At 44.9% G+C, this 18,373-nt stretch overlaps 1 protein-coding gene across 2 annotated transcripts in view; it reads left to right on the top strand.

The window, feature by feature from the left end:
- Positions 1–2,128: 2,128 nt before the first annotated feature.
- The window catches only part of CYYR1 (cysteine and tyrosine rich 1), a 265,183-nt gene continuing 248,938 nt past the window's right edge, over positions 2,129–18,373 (top strand). The window contains exon 1 of one of the 2 annotated variants that reach the window (XM_085623080.1): positions 2,129–2,670. In XM_085623080.1, coding sequence (XP_085479206.1) covers positions 2,601–2,670 — 70 coding nt within the window. In that variant the 5' untranslated portion in view covers positions 2,129–2,600. The remainder of the gene's footprint in view (positions 2,671–18,373) is intronic. The other variant, XM_085623079.1, reaches the window with a different exon arrangement.

Genomic DNA, 18,373 nt, shown 5'->3' with positions numbered 1-18,373 from the left:
TTCAGCGCTTACAGATGGCAGAAGTCCTGTCTGAAGCACTGTATAAAATACAAGAAATTATTATTATTACCCACCTCCACATCATCAGGACACGCTGTCTCCCGTCCTGAGTTTGCATCCATTGCACTTATTGGACTGCCTCACCTGTTAACAGTTATCTGTACGTAAAGGCCAGTGATAGAGCGGGGGTATTTGAACCACAGACACTTAGTAAAGTCATCATACAGAATCCCCCGCTGGTCGTATGGACCTTTGGTTGTCAACTTGAAGCATTGAGAGGGAGCCAACATCAGGACTACATTTCAAATACAGTGAAAGCAAAGTGCTTCACAATGACTACAGAGAGCATGGTAGTTCAACCATAATGGTTTATTTTTCAGATTTTTAGTCAATTTTCAATCAGAAAATTAGACAATGGTTCAAAAAGTATGCTAATGAAGCCATAGTATTTAGGTGCACAATTATTTGAAATCTAAGTATTATAAAGTACAGAACAGTAACAAACAATATGTAACGAATGCAAAGTATCAAAACAGTGTCAGCATCCAGTGAACCTCAGTAGGGGTTCACAGGAAACGAAAGAGTATCTAGCCTAAAGGTTCCCTCTCACAACAGAAAGGTCTGCCCTCTTCCAAGTCAGAGTAGGACCTGGATTTATCTAGATATGGAACAAGGTTCCAGAACAACCATATCTTGCCAAGTCCAATCCCGTGGCAGGATTTTCCAAGAACTGGTAGATTGCCCAAATTCCCAGTCTCACACAATCCTTGTGTAAATCGCTCTAACCACTAGTATACGTAGTAGACCTTTGTACTTACTACCATTCACATGTGATTTTAGAGTTTATCTGTTTGTATCTCTTCCTTGAGTGACTTTACAACCTGTACATTTGCAATTTTTCCCTCCTTTCGCTCCACTTGTACATTTGCAATTTCTTTCTTGTTTTACATCTCTTATGTAACTCATATAATCCAAAGTCCTTATGTAACGCAACTGGTTCTTTTGTAAAGCGCTCTGACACCTTCGGGTAATGTTCGCACTATATAAAATCGCATTAAATAAAAATAAACACATCTGCATCTTCCTAGCACCCCAGGTATAGAAGGCTCCTTTCACAGCCACCCTTTCTTGTCGGCTGCCAGCTTTCTCTACTCAGGCCTCACTATAAGACTAATAAATAACAATAAACCTCTCTCTAGTTCACAAGGAGCCCGATTACACACCTACAGGAGAAATTTATCTGGCAAACTTAAAATGTGAAACACTCAGCTAAGACCCAGGGTCAGGCAAGGTAAGCTAGGAATCAAAATGGAAGCACATTGCAGTGTTACTAATCCTTAGCAATCAAATGGCTATTATTAAAGTGTTAGTACATTCAGTAACTGTAGGTGCTGATGACATGGAGTGAGATGGCGGCCACAGTTGTAATATCTAACCTTTATGAGAGCTCTCGAGTTGTCTAGGCCCTTGCGAGAGAAGCTTGTCCGGTTGAGCTTTTCTCTTTACATTCTGGAACTGGAGTTGTGTAATGGCAGTAGTATCAGAGCTACCAATTTTAGAATGTAAATTAAAAAAAAACCTGCTCATGCATGCACCTCCTAAACCCGCGAGCCCTGCCTTTATATCTCGCTCGCTTTACCTTTAGTAAGTTATAGGTTTCTTGCGCATCTCTATCGGTGAGCTAAAAATACAATGAATATATGAAAAACAGCAGGCAGTAACACTTGAATGTTTAGTATGGGGATTTCATTTAAACATACAATGTGCACACAACCGTCTCGCGTGACTATTTCTGTCTTTTCCGGCTATCAGGCCGACAAAAATGTGCATGCTGGGATTTGTAGGCCTTACTGTGAATTGAAAACTATATCTCCAAGCCCCAGGGGTGTAAGATGCTGTAGAAATATCCGCGGCATGCTGGAGGTGGTACCAATATATTGGAAATCCGTTAATTATGATTGCCAAACCATCAACGCTAAAATGAAAGAAAGGCATGAAGATTTTTGAAATACTTGAGGTTTATTTGCTCCAAGAACCAAGTATGTGAGTTATTCATCACAGTTTTAATTACTCTGAATTAAAGCACTTTGGTTGATCACTTGCATTTGATATGAAAAAGCAATCAAGATGCAATCAGTCAGGGTAAACAAGGCCTCCCAAATCTGAGTTTGGCTAAAACCACGAGCAAAGGGTATCTGCCTCTTTAAGATTCCCAGTGCCACCCAGGAGGTTGAAATTTGAGAAGCAGGCACCGGGAACAGCAGCTGGAAAGCAGAGGAAAGGAGCCGGCCCGGCGTGCTCTCAGACAAAGGCAGAGGCGCTTTTATGTCTCAAGAGTTTAGAAAACATTAGTTGGCGCTTTGTTGGTCTCGTGGGGGACAGCTGCGATGCATGCACAGTTTCAGGGGTGAACTGAGAAGACCGACGCTGTGGAAGTTGGTGATGGGTCCCTTGCCGCCACGAGCCACCCTTTGACAAGAGTTTAGCATCGGAAGTCGCTCCAGCTGTCCGTCTCGTGCACGTGTGCGGCTAGACGCTCTCTCACCTCGCTGGCAAAACCGGCTCCAGCGGGGGTGAACGGGACGTGCCCCCCACCTTGAATGGACATACCGAAACCAAACAGCCTAGGAGACTTCCTTCCAGCGCTCTTGCTGCTGTTCATCCTCACAGGTTAGTGAGGGGAAACCTTTTTTGTTGCTTAAGTAGAGAACTCTTCAGTGAAAGCCCATGGCAGAGTTGGGGGGAGGGGGGGCGGGGTAGGGTGGAGTTGATGATATGGGGGGGGGGGGGGGGTGATGGATGGGGTGGATGGACACTGTATTCGATAAAGGCTAACAAAATTCCGAGCCACATGTGCTGCTCGTGTCAGTTCACTGAGAAATATTTTTTTGTCTAACAGAGGTCATCTCTGACATTAAGCTGCTTCTTGGCTCATCAGAAATATGACGAGATGAATACTATCTTGTCTTAGCACGGTGCAACTTGCCATGGTGAAATGAATTCACGAGTGCCTCCGTTTTACCTTATATGTTATGGCCCCCACCCCCAGATGAGGGCAACAACGAGACATACACGTATGTCTCAGTTGTCAAAGTATGCAATTTTCCACAGTTTCTCCACATGCCTTTTCTTTTTAACTTTGCATTCTGGTTCATGTAGTTCTCTTTAAAGTTCAAAATTGTACGACTTCAAGTACCAGATCTGAAAGAAAAATCCCGAATTAGATGAAATACTTGTGCATTGACTTGGTACTTCACCCGTGTCAACTTGACAAATTACGTCCTTGAAAATAATAATGTAAAAACCCTTGAATCGTTTTTCTCACAATGTTTGTTTTTAAGAGGTGCTCTTTGTCGTGTAAAGTGTTTGGGGACGTGTTGTAACTCCAGGGCAGTGTTGTGTGAGGTTTCAGGATTTTTGTAGTTGTTCAGATGTTTGTGATTAGGGTTTCACTGTTTTTGTCCCGTTGAACAGTTAAACATGCGTGGTTAAGATAATTCAAGCATTACCACAAGCAACAAGCCTAAAACGGGCATAACAGTGAAAATCCCACAGAAGTTAATGTCTGGAGTGTGTAACATATGAGTGGCTACTATTGGTAGAATATACAGCAGTGCAGGAACAAAGATGATGCATAGATTTAAATACATGTACTAGGAGTTAAAGGAACAGAAAGCAGATCAGGTTATAAGGATTCTCAATTTCACCAGGGACACTTTATTCTTGGCCAGGCATGCCTTTCCAAGCCAGTGTAATCCTGAAAGTTCATTCCATTGTGGGTCAATTGAGGCGAGTCGGGATAACAACTCCAATAGTGCATTATGCTGCAAAATGAAAGACCAGGACTGGCACCTGGTATCTTTGATAACTTGGAGCCATCTGGTATCCCTAAAGAGAGTGGATGTGCAAGCTTACATTAGGTGTTTCCTTCACTGTGGACCTAGTGATTATCTTTCTTTGCAGAGTGAATCTGCACTTGAACCTCTGAGAATTCTTTTGCTCACTTCTACTTCAATTGTAGGAAGAGAAGCCTTCGGTGATGCCTGTCCGATAGGACCAGACTTATGTAGGCTGCTCCACACATGGACTGTGAACTTTGGAGCACCTTTTACCCATCCTCTCAACCCCACCAACCCATTCATTGGCAGAACCCAACTGACTCAGCAACAAAGCAAGAAACTGTTCTCCAAGAATGTCCCCTTTCCCTATAGTCAAACCAAACCCACCTAGAACATTCTTAGAGCAAGAAGATCTCAAGGTGGTTAAAAGTCCCACTGTGGAAGCGGTGTTATTTAAACAGCGAATCACACACTTTGCTGTGGCCATCTAATGCTGTCTTCAGTATAGTCACCGGTGAGTCCTGTGTTCTTCGTTTCATCTACCCTTTAAAAGTTGCCCTCTGAGGCACAGACATTGTCAAGTCTTTCCTATATCCACCGTCGAATATTATGAAATTGCTGCAAAGAGCCTGTTAATCCAAAAGTCACTCTTGCCTATGTTAATTGTCCACTCCAACACATTTTGCACACTCATTTCCAGTACTCTGGCTGCCTTGGAGCTCTCCTTTGGAAAGTACCTTTCATTGCTTTGATATCACACCCCGTTCCTAGATCGAGCAAGAACTCTGCTAATGCCCACTGTAGTAGACACCACCACTCTGACAAGGCAGCATCCCTGTGTGTGGCGGGGTGCCTGGAACCTCGATCACTATTAAAGGTGGTGTTTCAGCTGCAATATCATTACAAATTAATTTTTATTCCAGCAGCATGTCATGCTCTAAATTCAAGATTCCTGCAAATACCTATTTTTCCAAGTGTGTAAGCTGTTTCAAACCCACAGGGATGCTTGTAAAGTTGGCTTAGATGCTCTCCACCATGTTTACAGACCAAAATATCACCTTCCTCCCGACAACCAAAAACATGACGCAAAAATTGCAGCAACACAATTGGAAACCATTCCCATACAGCGATCTCCATAATCAAACCGTGCTTGTGGCACGTTTTTGATCACACTTGCGAACCTTTCTTCATCAAGATCATGCCCAAAGCCATCATTCTTACTTATCCGGGTATAGAAGCTGAAATCTTGGTATCCCAGGTGCATGCCAAATTTGATACACAATAAACTGTTAAAGGAACTGCAGCCACATTTGGAAATTATGTTTAATATTAGCATTCAGTCTCACAACGTAATGTCCTTCAGCCACCAAAGTGTTGCATGGGGCAACACCTTAGCAAGTACACTGCTAATGACAATTATTGAAATAGCAAATTTGAGCTTGTGCGGTAAGTCCTGAGTTGTGGAGGGGGCTGCTTCCACTTTTCCCAGTACTTTTGGAATGTCTTGTGTAAATGATTTGATTTTGGCTCAAGGCATAATCCGTACCCCTTCAATTGTATCTTATCCACCTATGGGCATCTTGCAAAATTGTCAATGCTTGAAACTTGGTGATGATGGTCAGAAGTAGGAGGGTGGGCTAAACCCCTCTCCACGGCAGAGTTTTGCCCACTTCGTGTTCCACTTTTTCCCCCCTGTTGGTGGGTGCAAGCAAAAATTTGAGTCCCTATGGTGCGATTTTTCTGGTGCTAGAACGCATTCCAGTGAGGTTTCTGAATGCGGGCAATCATGGCAGGTTGCTACCATTTCCACAAAGAAAGCTGCAGCTCGAGTAGAAAATTTTACTCAAGTGGAGGAAAAAAGTAGCACCCTCTGGTGCGCCACATTATGCAGTTCTCGCTGATTTTACAGTGCACAACAAGTTCCCAGTGTTTAACATCAGCATGATCAGCTCAACGTGCAGAAATTCTGTCTGCTCACTGAACTCTGTGGAATCTTGCAGACTTTTTATGTAACTCTGCGGAATTCCGTCATTGTGATTTAGACATGGGTGATGGGTATACTCAAGATGTGGAAGAAGGCTTTAGGTTTCTTCGAACTTGGAGGTACTATTTTATGGCCATCAACTAGTGTGATGCCCCAGAAGGTTCTGCCAGCTGTGGGTTTTATCTGGTGACAAGAATACAATATAAACATGGTACAGATTCTCTACCCCACATAGTCCCTGCAATTTTGTGACCTTGGACAGATAGTTGGAAGGCTTTCTAGGGAGATCTTTATTTGTGACAAAAGTGAGGAGGGCTCTCCCAAAAAGGATACAGCTGCGGTTTTGCCTTCTCTCGTTCATGACCATACATTATCTGTATCCCTCTCCTTTTTAGGTCTCACATGAGACCGCGCTTGCATGGGAGACATTTTCTGAGTTTATGGGGAGGGCGTAGAGCTTGCTTACTATTGGTTGGCTTTATCGTCAATCTCATTTCCCCTGCTTCTCATTGTCATCATGTGCCAGATTGACTTCTTCACGTATTATCCCTCCCCAAGTTCTGCTTCCTTGTCCAGTAAATGTCCTTCCACTGCTCGCATTTTTGGACCTAGGCTACCTTTTAGGTCCCCCCTGCCACAGCGCATGTGCTATCGCTTTGCGAGGAGTATGGTTTATTATAAGGGACTTGGAGCCCGCCAATTGCTAACCAATCATTGGCTTCATTTTCACTCTATTTGGTGCCTTCTAATTGGCAGAGCTCACTGATACCACTTTTTAGGTCTCGCTGAGACAGCGAAAGCTGTCTCTTTTTAGGTCTCGCTGAGACAGCGAAAGCTGTCTCTTTGAGATATTTTGTAAGTGGATTTTTGAAAGTGCTTCCCCGGCATAGAGCTACAGTGCACGAGGCGTGCACGCGCGCAAAGCAGCCATATGGCTTTACGTCGCTCTCCCTGCCTCTTTGACCCTTGCATTCCCCCCTCCCTTCTCATCCAGCCCTTTGATGCTCTGCTCCATTGCTTTCACTTTCACCGCTTTGGATAACATGGGATTAAGCTACTTTGCAGGCACTGATATTAAGCACGACGCTATGTTACACTGCGGTTATTTCACGGATTGGAGACAACTTTATGTAATGGGAGCGCATGTTATTATTGCAGCTTTTTTAAAGCAGCGCTTTCCCCGCTTCCGTCGTTCCATCAAGTCTCTCTATCTCCCTCCCCCTTTCTATCTCTCTCTCGCCCTCCCTCCCTCAGCTCTCAATTAACAGTTTAATGCAACTCTCGGAGGTGTCCACTGAGGTATTTTACACGCTCTGTCCTGGCGCCGACCCCTGGCACTCTCCAATGCCCTCACCCCTTTCCACAGTTTAATGCAACTCTCGGAGGTGTCCACTGAGCTCTTTTACACGCTCTGTCCTGGCGCCGACCCCTGGCACTCTCCAATGCCCTCACCCCTTTCCACAGTTTAATGCAACTCTCGGAGGTGTCCACTGAGCTCTTTTACACGCTCTGTCCTGGCGCCGACCCCTGGCACTCTCCGATGCCCTCACCCCTTTCCTTCGCTGGCAGCCCCAGTCCACATCTCCCCTCTCCCCCCAATCTGTTCCCCTGCCGTCGCCAGCGCCTGGCTCTCACCGCGAGGAGGTCTTCCCTCTTCCAAGCCCTCCAGCGCCATTAGAATTCACGTGGAGCGGCTAAAAATGCACGTCTTAACAGCGGCTAATACTTTATTTTTACACAAAGCCCTCGAGAATATGCAAATAGGAGGCTGGCCCAGCTGATATGTCACCATGCCCCTTCTCTTCTCGAGGACAGAGAGAAAGTTGTCCTTTCGAGCTGTCCCTGATGTATAATCCTGGCTGCTGCTCCCTATTCTAATTACTCTACTTAAGTGCTCAAATAATAAATATTGACTTGTTTTAACATAGCGGTTCATTCTACACTTCCGTCGGCTTGCAGCACTGTATGTAACTGGTGTCTGTATTATCGAATATAATAACCCTGGGAAGATGAGCCTGCAAGGGCCAGGATTAACCCAGTGACCTGCCGAGGACCACCTATTTATGGCTCGCTGAGCCATGCTTTTGAATGTTGTCGAATGGTAAGCAAAGGTGTCTGTCATGTATTCAAACACAAATTAAGGATGCATAGTTTGTTTAAGAATCTGTTCAATCTTTTAAATATATTTCGAACTCACCAAGCTGGTCTTCTCTACCAACAATTTCTGGTATTCTTATTAGAACAGGAGTAGCACCCGGAGTTCACCCACTGCTATCTTACCTACATAGTGCCCCGGGGGACAACGGCCCGCCCACCCCCTCATATTTGAGGGAATCTCTGCCAAGAAAGGCCTGTCCAGTTGCTGTTCAACTATACAAATACCGCAGACCAAATATCTGCCCTTTTATGCTACAATAAAAACCGCTGGCAATAAACACATACCAGACATCCATTAAATCAACAATAAGAAACTCTCAATGCGAGACGAAAAAAGAAACGTTCCAGGCAGGAGACAGGGTTACAAATAAATGTGGCAACACTATAGCGTGTTGCGCAAAATAAATACAGTCAGGCGACAGATGCCAGAGATTAACACCCGCAAGAGGACCGAGTTACAGCACATTTTAAGAGAGGGTGTGCTGCTCCATGACGTTTGAGAATGCAGAGTGCAGACACTAATGGCTGACCCTAGGGCATTTGGACCTACTTACAATAATGCAAAACCAAAGGGGATGATGAATTAAACCCACATCAGTTGACTGGGGGTGAGTGCTTGCAATGTTCAACACTCCGTCCATCATCCCCTTTGTTTTTCCTACTTACAATAATCCCAGCTTCAACATTTGTCCAAGATTTGTGTGATTCAGGGAGCACCTCTTTGCCTCCCTGTGCCTTAGACTGTAAACGTGACTTATCTTAAAATAACTGCAAATTCCCAAAAATATGTCTCTTTCCACATCCTTAATTTTGAAATCTTCGCCAGGGTCCACGGTACAGCCTGTTGTAAGCAGTGCTTAATTTGAGCCAGTGGTTGTATGTAACCCATTCAATATTTCTCCAAGGTGCGTCGGGTTGAATCAGGAGAGAAGTAGCCCCTAGATGGATCTTGGAGCTCCCCACTGGACTTGTCTCAATTTAAGAAGTTGAAGGTGACAATTTCAAATACCTGTAATGTAGAAAACATTTGGTCCTACAAGAACGACAATGAGGTCTTGCCCTTAGAGGTTTTAGGAGATTCAGGCCTACATAAGTTATCAATGGGACAGATCACTCAGTCCCAGTTGCCACTCCCTCAGATCCTAACCGCCCAGCTCTTCAATTTCCTACAATTTCCACTGAACGCATGATCAAACGTATAAAAATATTCAACTACGAAGCTCCTTCGGACCCTTGCCCCACTAAAGTGTTGCACGATATAGCCGATTCTATTGCACCTTCACTGGCTTTAATGCTCAAGAAAAGTTCTAAAATCTGACTGTTTTCCTGCCAAATAGAACAAGCATTTGCAATGCAATAGGTCTTGCATTTGCAAGAGTTTCAGCTATTAGCATTGTTAATGACAATGTCTTTTATTTATGTATTTATTTTTAAAACCAACAAATAAAAGGCATTGTTATTTACAATGCCAATAGCTTAAACTCTCGCAAATGCGAGACCTATTGCATTGCAAGCCGATGAATGGAAATGTCCTTTTATGAAGCTGAGCAATGCTCTTATGCTTTATGTTTGAAACTCATCAAGTAATTATCAATAATGATGAGTGATGTAAAATGCTCTTATTTTCAGAGGAATTGTAAAATAAAAAGTACTCTGGGGACATGAGCTGAGCTGTACATGCAGGGAGCTTAGGACTTTGTGATCACGTCTTTTATTAGCACTCTGAGGCAGTCTCCTGCCTGTGATTGCCATGCAAACAGCGATAAGCTAGATTTCACAAATGGAAATATAACAAGAACATGGAGAATTGTAAAGGTTATTTTGCGCATTGGAAACATTCCAACATTTTCTGCATATTAAGGAATAGATGACCTTATAACTTAGGTAAAGTGACAACGTGTTAAACCAAACGGGAGGTAAGCTTGGTTGGAATATTTAACAAGCATTTTCAATGCAATAGGTCTCGCATTTACGCGAGTTTAAGCTAGTGGCATTGTAAATGACAATGCCTTCTATCTATGTTTTAAAAACTAAAACAAAAATAAAAGGAATTGGTATTTGCAATGTCAAGAGCTCAAACTCGCGTAAATGCGAGACCTATTGCATTGCAAATGCTTGTTGTTCTTCCGTTCGGAGCATGGGCCAAGTATCAATTTATTTAGTTTGATTAGTGTCCTTCTACTGTAAATCCACTGCCCCCTATGATCTAGGTTTTATTCTCTTTATTCTTTACCTCCCAGTCCCTCATACTTCTTCCCTACATTAGATGTTTACATAGATTGTAGTTAGAGATAATTGGTAGCATATTGTATTCTATTATAGATGCATTTATATTGCACTTTTTAGCCTTGCTGAGGCTTTGAAGTGCTATCGGGCAAGTCAGTGGCAACTTGAGCAACCTTCCATACCACACAATGCCACTCCATATTTTATTTTTCAATTTTCAGGGACAGAGTCTGAGTCCCCATGTCCTGAAATGGTGACTGCAACAATTCTCATAATGTTGCTGCCAGCCAATCAAAGCATGACCTCCCGCAGAACTCAGACTGTCAGATAGGTATATTATTTAAAGTTGCATGTACGTTGGACTCCCACAAGAGTCTTGCGACCCCAACTGTCCAGATATCAAATCAGGAATATTTGTGTAGCGCAAACATATCACCCGAAAGTCTCATGGCGCTTTGTAGAGATTCAAAAGTATGATATAGTCATGTTGAAGCTTAATTTCTCAAAAAGCACGCTTTCTGGTTAAAGATCTAGCTGTCTGCCAAATTTGGTGTAATTCAGTTGGGCTGTAGTGCTATTCCAAACAACCCATGAAAATTGCATTTTGGGACCCCCATTTCTTCTCAGCCCCAATTAACAGATCATCCCAAAACATTCAAGGAAGGAGCTGAGGTGGATGAACTTTTTTTTTGCAAAGTTTTGTTAAGATTTGTCAAACGGTGCAAAAGTTATTTTCAAAACAAAAAACTTTTTTCGTATGGTCACTTGGTCCTAACTTTAACTGCATAGCAGCGACCGCACACATATACAGTGCGTGCATATTTAGATATGGCAAATTAAGCATGCCGAGGTATTGGGATGAGGTTGTTGTTAAACATGTGTCCATGTACTTACACCTCTATGCGTTAATATAGGGGAGGGGAAAAACATTGTACATGTATTGCTGTTTCAATGTACTAAAACGTTATGCTATGTGTATAAATGTGTACATCCATATCACTACATATTTAGATGTGTTGGTATTTCTCTATGCATGTTCCAGTTATTTGTTAAAAAGAAATTCAGTTCTCTGTAATCTTTTGTTCCCTCCTTCCTCTCTCTTTCCTCTTCCCAATCCTTTTAGACTACTATGAACTATCAAACATCCTTTTCAAACGTCCAAGTCCTTTTTGAATCCAATTAACCCAACAGGATCATATGTCCACTACTCAAAATAAAAACTCACCACTTCCCTGTTCAATTATGTATCCACTTTAAGATCCTCACCTTTAGTTATGATAAGGACTCCTGGTTTTATGGTGTTTATTTTTTTTAACATTTCCGTCTGTATTTATCTATATTTATTTTGTGTTTTGTGTATAAATGAAGATGTAAATCTGAACATTTCCATATTTATTTAACTGATAGGACAAGCACTCATACTTTGACATCTGTCGGGATTTATCTATTTAAGCTGACAAATATTACGTAACAATATATCCACTAAATATTAGCATTATACCACAAATGTAAGTTGATATATGCCATTATTTAACCCTTTCGGTGCTCATGACGGAATGGTTCCATCATGAGCACAGGTGCTCATGACTGAACCATTCCGTCATGAGGACAGAGGCACGAAATCCCTCAGCTGCAAACAGCAGAGGAATTTCCATTTTTTTTTTTGGGCCTCGGGAGGTGGGAAGAGCTTCCCCAAACTCGGGAGGCCCCTCACTCGTTTTCAATCCGATGACGATCTCACGCATGGCGTGCTGTCGTCATTAGATTGAAAACAAAACTGAAACTTGGTTTCAGTTTTAGTGTTTCAGGGCTCGTGAGGCTATCTCAGCCCCCCGAGCACCGAAACACTTGGAAGAGGTATCGTTGGAAAGGGGAGAATCTCCCCTTTCCAATGATACCCCTCCCTAGTGGATCACTGCTTGGGGATCGTCCCAGGGGGGCGATCCCCAAGCAGGGACCCACCCTCTAGATACCAGGGAGGGGGGAGCGGCCCCTTGGGCAAGGGCCTATGCTCCCCCCATATTATTGGGGCAAAATTCAGTCTTCCTGCCCCCCCCCCCATGGGGGGCTACAGCCCCCAATCTGCCCTCCCGGGGAGGGGCAGAAAGCCCACTAGAACCAGGGATTTTTTTACTATGAAAATTAGGGGTGGGGGCTGCCCCTGCACAATTAGAGTCTTTCTGCCCCCCCCCCCAGAGGGCAGATGGGGGCAGTAGCCCCCAATCTACCTCCCTGGGGGGGGCAGAAAGCCCACTAGACACCAGGGTTTTTTTTTTACATTTAATATAGGGGTGGGGGCTGCCCAAGATGGGCTTGCCAATGCCCCCACCACTTCCAGTCTTTCTGCCCCCATGGGGGCAGTAGCCCCCAATCTGCCCCCCGAAGGGCAGAAAGCCCACTAGAAACCAGGGATTAATTTTATTATGTAAATTAGGGGTGGGAGCTGCCCAATTATGGGCACGCCAAAGCCCCCAACCCTCCCTGCACAATAACAGTCTTTCTGCCCCCCCCGGGTGCATATGGGCGCGATAACCCGCAATCTGCCCCCCACAGGGGGCAGAAAGCCCACTAGATGCCAGGGTTTTTTGTTTGATTGATTTAGGGGTGGGGACTGCCAAAGATGGGCATGCCAATGCCCCCACCCCTCCGCCCCACAAAATTCCAGCCTTTCTGTCCACCTGGGGGGCAGATGGGGGCAGTAGCCGCCAATCTGCCCCCGGGGGGGCAGAAAGCACCCTAGACGCCAGAGATTTTTTTTATGTGCCAGGGGTGGCGGCTGCCCAGAATGGGCATGCCAAAGCCCCCACCCTACCCCCAAAGTAAGAATAAGACTTTCTGCCCCCCCAGGAGGCAGATGGGGCAATAGCCCCTGAACTGCCCCCCGGGGGGGCAGAAAGCCCAATTGGCGCCAGGGATTTATTTATATATATATGTAGGGGTGGGGGCTACCCAGAATGGGCATGCAAATACCCCCACCAAAATAAATACAAAATCTACTGCTTTTCTGCCCTCCCTGGGGGGTGGATGAGGGCAGTAGCCCCCAATCTGCCCCCTGGGGGGGGGGGCAGAAAGCAACCTTGATGCCAGGGATTTTTTTTTATGCACCAGGGGTGGGGGCTGCCTAGAATGGGCATGCCAAAGCCCCCACCCTTCCCCCAAAGTAAGAATAAGACTTTCTGCCCTCCCCAGGAGGCATATGGGGGCAAAAGCCCCTGATCTGCACCCCAGGGAGGGACAGAAAGCCCACTAGGCCCCAGGGATTTTTTTATATATATATACTTAGGGGTGGGGGCTGCCCAGAATGGGCATTCAAATACCCCCCATTCAAAAGAAAAAAATGCTACAGTCTTTCTGCCCCTCCTGGAAGGCAGATGGGGCAATAGCCTCTTATCTGTCCCCCCGGGGGGGCAGAAAGCCCACTAGGCACCAGGGATTTGTATTTTTCCACAGTTTGGGGCAGGGGCTGCCCAGAATCGGCATGCCAATGCCCGACCCCCACAAGAAATGCCACAGTCTTTCTGCCACCCCCCCTCAGGAGGCAGATAGGGGCAGTAGCCTCTGATCTTCCCCCGGGGGCAAAGAGCCCACGAGGCAGAAGCGATTATACTGGCTTTTTTTGTATGTAGGGGTGGGGGCTGCCCAGAATGGGCATCCCAATGTCCCACCCACCTGAACAAAATAGCCACTCTTTCTGCCCCTCTTGGGGGCACATCGGGGCAATAGCCCCTGATTTTCGCCCTCCCAGGGCGGCAGAAAGCCCACTAGGCACAGACTTTTTTTGCGGAATGTGCCCACTTCTGGATTTTGGGTCCTAGCGCAGCTAGCACCTAAGGAACCCTACAAAACCCACACATTTCTGAAAACTAGGCAGCCGGAGGATTCCAGGGAGGTATGACTTGTGTGGATCCCCCAACGTTTTCTTACCCAGAATCCCCTGCAAACATCAAATTTAGCAGAAACAAATCACCTTTTCCACACATTTTTGTGTGGGAAAGTTGTGGCATCACCGGGCTCACACAAATTTCCAACCACCCAGCGTTCTCCCAGGTTTCCGATAAAAATGGTGCCTCTCTCATGTGGGAGGCCCAAGTACCCGCGACGGGCAAGGGCCCAAAACGTATTGAGGCGACATCAAAATTGCCTATCACAAAATGTTTTGGGCCCCTGCCTGTCGCGGGTACTTGGGCCTCCCGCCTGAGTGAGGCACCATTTTTATCGGGAGACCTGGGGTAACACTGGGTAGTCGTAAATTTGTGTCAGCCTGGTGATGCCACAACTTTTCCACACAAAAATATGTGGAAAAAGTGATTTAATTTTCCAGCTAAATTAGAGGTTTGCTGGGGATTCTGGGTAAGAAACCATTGGGGTATCCACGCAAGTCATACCTCCCTGGAATCCCCCGGGTGTCTAGTTTTCAGAAATGTGTGGGTTTGGTAAGATTCCCTAGCTGGCCCCCGAGCACTGGGCCAAAAACCCAGGTGACCCCCCCCCCCCCCTTGCAAAACCAGGTCGTTTTGAGATAGGCAATTTTGAGGTCACCTCAATACGTTTTGGGCCCTTGCCTGTCGCGGGTACTTGGGCCTCGCACACGAGTGAGGCCCCATTTTTATCGGGAGTCCTGGGGGAATGCTGGGTGGTAGGAAATTTGTGTCAGCCCAGTGATGCCACAAATTTCCCACACAAAAATGTGTGGAAACAGTGATTTTTTTTTCCCCCCAGCTAAATAGGAGGTTTGCAGGGGATTCTGGGTAAGAAAATGTTGGAGGATCCATGTAATCCATACCTCCCTGGAATCCCCTCCGGGTGTCTAGTTTTTTTAAATGTGTGGGTTTGGTAGGTTTCCCTAGGTGTCGGCAAAGCTAGGGTTTAAAATCTACAGCTAGGCACTTTGCAAAAAAAGGGTCAGTTTTCACTGTGAAAATGTGGTGTGTCCACGTTGCGTTTTGGGCCGTTTTCTGTTGCGGGCACTAGGCCTACCCACACAAGTGAGGTACCATTTTTCTCGGAAGTCTTTGGGGAACGCTGGGTGGGTGGAATTTTGTGGATCCACGCAGATTCCAGAACTTTCCACCACAGAAGTGTGAGGAAAAGTGGGTTTTTTGACAAATTTTGAGGTTTGCAAGGGATTCTGTGTAACTGAAACTGGTGAGAGACAGTCAAGTCACCCCATCCTGGATTCCGCTGGGTGTCTAGTTTTCAAAAATGTATAGGTTTGCTAGGTTTCCTTAGGTGCCGGCAAAGCTAGGGTTCAAAATCTACAGCTAGCCACTTTGCAAATAAAGGGTCCGTTTTCACCATGAAAATGTTTTCTCTCTACGTTGCGTTTTGGGCCGTTTCCTGTCGTGGGCCCTAGGCCTAACCACACAAGTGAGGTACCATTTTTCTCGGAAGACTTTAGGGAACGTGGGGTGGGTGGAATTTTATGGATCCACGCAGATTCCAGAACTTTCCACCACAGAAATGTGAGGAAACTGTGGGTTTTTTTGGACACATTTATAGGTTTGCAAGGGATTCTGGGTAACAGAACCTTGTGAGAACCAGTCAAGTCACCCCATCCTGGGTTCCCCTGCGTGTCTAGTTTTCAAAAATGTATAGGTTTGCTAGGTTTCCTTAGATGCTAGCAGAGTTAGGGTTCAAAATCTAGAGCTAGGCACTTTGCAAAAAAAGGGTCTGTTTTTGTGGTGTGTCCACGTTGCGTTTTGGGCCGTTTCCTGTCACGTACCCTAGGCCTACCCACACAAGTGAGGTACCATTTTTCTCGGAAGACTTTAGGGAACGCGGGGTGGGTGGAATTTTATGGATCCACGCAGAATCCAGAAATTTCCACCACAGAAATGTGAGGAAAATGTTTTTCTTTTTTTGTTTTTTTAAACAAATGTTTAGGTTTGCAAGGGATTCTGGGGAATAGAACCTGATGAGAGCCAGTCATGTCACCCCATCCGGGATTCCCCTGGGTTGCTAGTTTTAAAAAATGTATAGGTGTGCTAGGTTTCCCTAGGTGCCGGCAGAGCTAGGGTTCAAAATCTACAATTAGGCACTCTTCAAAAAAAAAAGGGGTCAGTTTTTACTGTAAAAATAAAGCCTGTCTACATTGCGTTTTGAGTGGTTTCCTGTCGCGGGCACTAGGCCAACCCTTACAAGTGAGGTACCATTTTTATCGGGAGACTTAGGGTAACACAGAATTGTAGAGTAACTGTTATTACCTATTGACTTTCGATGCATTTCTGCCTTTCAAATGAAAGACAATGTGTAACAAGCATTGCCATAGCCAATAGGTCTCGCTTTTGGGACCTTATAAGTATTTAGTTATGCAGCACAATATCCTTGGTGCAACAACAGAAACTGTTGCATGGCTAAACACTTATAAGATCCCAAAGGCAAGACCTATTGGCTATGCCAATGCTTGTTTATTTTTAGTTACCAATCAAATCTATAAATAAAAATAAAAAAATTGCCTGCATCACGGTGTGCATACCTAAGAAATGACACTTGTGGCCACGTCATAGGCTTTTTTTGTAATTCTTCTTTAGCCATGCTGCACAGTTTCATAGATGCTGCACAGTATGGCTAAAAACCATTGGCAAGTCTAATAGGTCCCAAATGCGAAACCTATTGACTTTGCCCGTGCTTGAAAAGGTCTTGCATTAATGAATGTTTGAGTAATTGGCATTGCTAATAATAATGCAACACCAATAGCTCAAACTTCCAGTAATGGGAGACCTATTGCATTGAAATGCTTGTTTTATTTTGTAATGCGATTATGTAGTGGCTAACTGGCCAATTATAGAAATGTGTGGCGGGCAAGTAGAAACACTGTTCCAATTACACTGCTCACAGCAGCCAGCTGCGTGTTCGCTGCAAATGAAGCGAGCACGGAGATCTCCTGTTGCTGCTAAGATTAGGATTACAGATGTAAAGGAATTTAGATTTTTAAAGAAACTCCCCCGTATTCATTTATTCCACAAATGCAGCTGTCCCGCCTACCACTCACACCACCCTTCATATACACCACAATTAAGGATTGTCAGCCGTGGAGCTTTTATAACAGAGCCAATGACAGATAAAAGGGCCACACTTTTTTGCCTGGTTTGTATCTAGCAATTACCAGAGACACTTTCCAAAGCTGCGTGACGTGCAGTCCTATTTTGAGTACACCTTTGCAACTACCTCTGAAACGGTTTCTCTACAATTAGGACCCAAAATCCTCCTACCTGCAAAAGTGGAAGAAGTTATTGCACCATTTACATTAGAACACAACGGCGGGACAGAAGCAACAGGAAGGAGGTTGGGTTTTTGTTTTTTGCACTTTTATAGCATGAACTCGTCTAGAAGGTATTGAAGTGCTTTACATGAGCACCAGTTACATTACACAAAAGACACATTTATAGTTGGCGATATTGTATGTTGGAAGGTGCGATGTTTGTTTTTCTCCCTGTGTCACTCCTGACAGGAAGAGGCAGTCAAGTCAACAGCTGTAGAGGTGTGACTCAAGAGAGGGGCAAGCAAGGGTAACTAATTTTCACCCAAACCTGACGGAATGTACGTACTTATAGAGGATGCAGAAACAACCTAACCATTCAAGAGTTAAACCTACCGTTTCCAAAATGCTACCCACACACCATGGGCAAGCAGGGTTAGGTGAAGCAAAAAGGTGGAAAGACCAAACAAAGCTGGTAGGGGGAAGGCGAAGTAACACCCGTTTTGAATTATTACTATGGCAGAATTGCTGCTTGTTGTTTTCTGTAAGTTGGGTTTTAGGAGATATGCACTGGGGGCTGGAACACGACTTACAGAAAATAACAACAAGAAATTCCGCCATAGTATTAAAGGGAGCCTGCACAGCGATACAAAATGAGCATGCTCTTATCAGTCCAGTTAGCCGTGTAGCAATACAAAAATAAATTAATAACATGTACATACACACCAAAAGCTGCAGAGAGGCGTGCCTAGTTTTGAGTCATGCCCTCTACTCGGAGCTCTCCACGCATACTTCCCCGCCCTTCCTGCCGGGGTGAAATTCAACCAGCCGCCAAATACTGTGTATGTAGTACTGCTGTCACTCAATTAGCATAAGGCATTCTAGAGGAAACCCAGAAGGTACCAAATTGAATTACAAGCAGTGGGAAGAGGTGGCAAAAAGAAACTGGAATCCAAACCAGACAGCTGC

Source organism: Triturus cristatus, chromosome 8 (assembly GCF_964204655.1).
Source record: "Triturus cristatus chromosome 8, aTriCri1.1, whole genome shotgun sequence".
Taxonomy (NCBI): Eukaryota; Metazoa; Chordata; class Amphibia; order Caudata; family Salamandridae; genus Triturus; species Triturus cristatus.
This window is presented reverse-complemented; position numbering and strand designations above follow the sequence as displayed.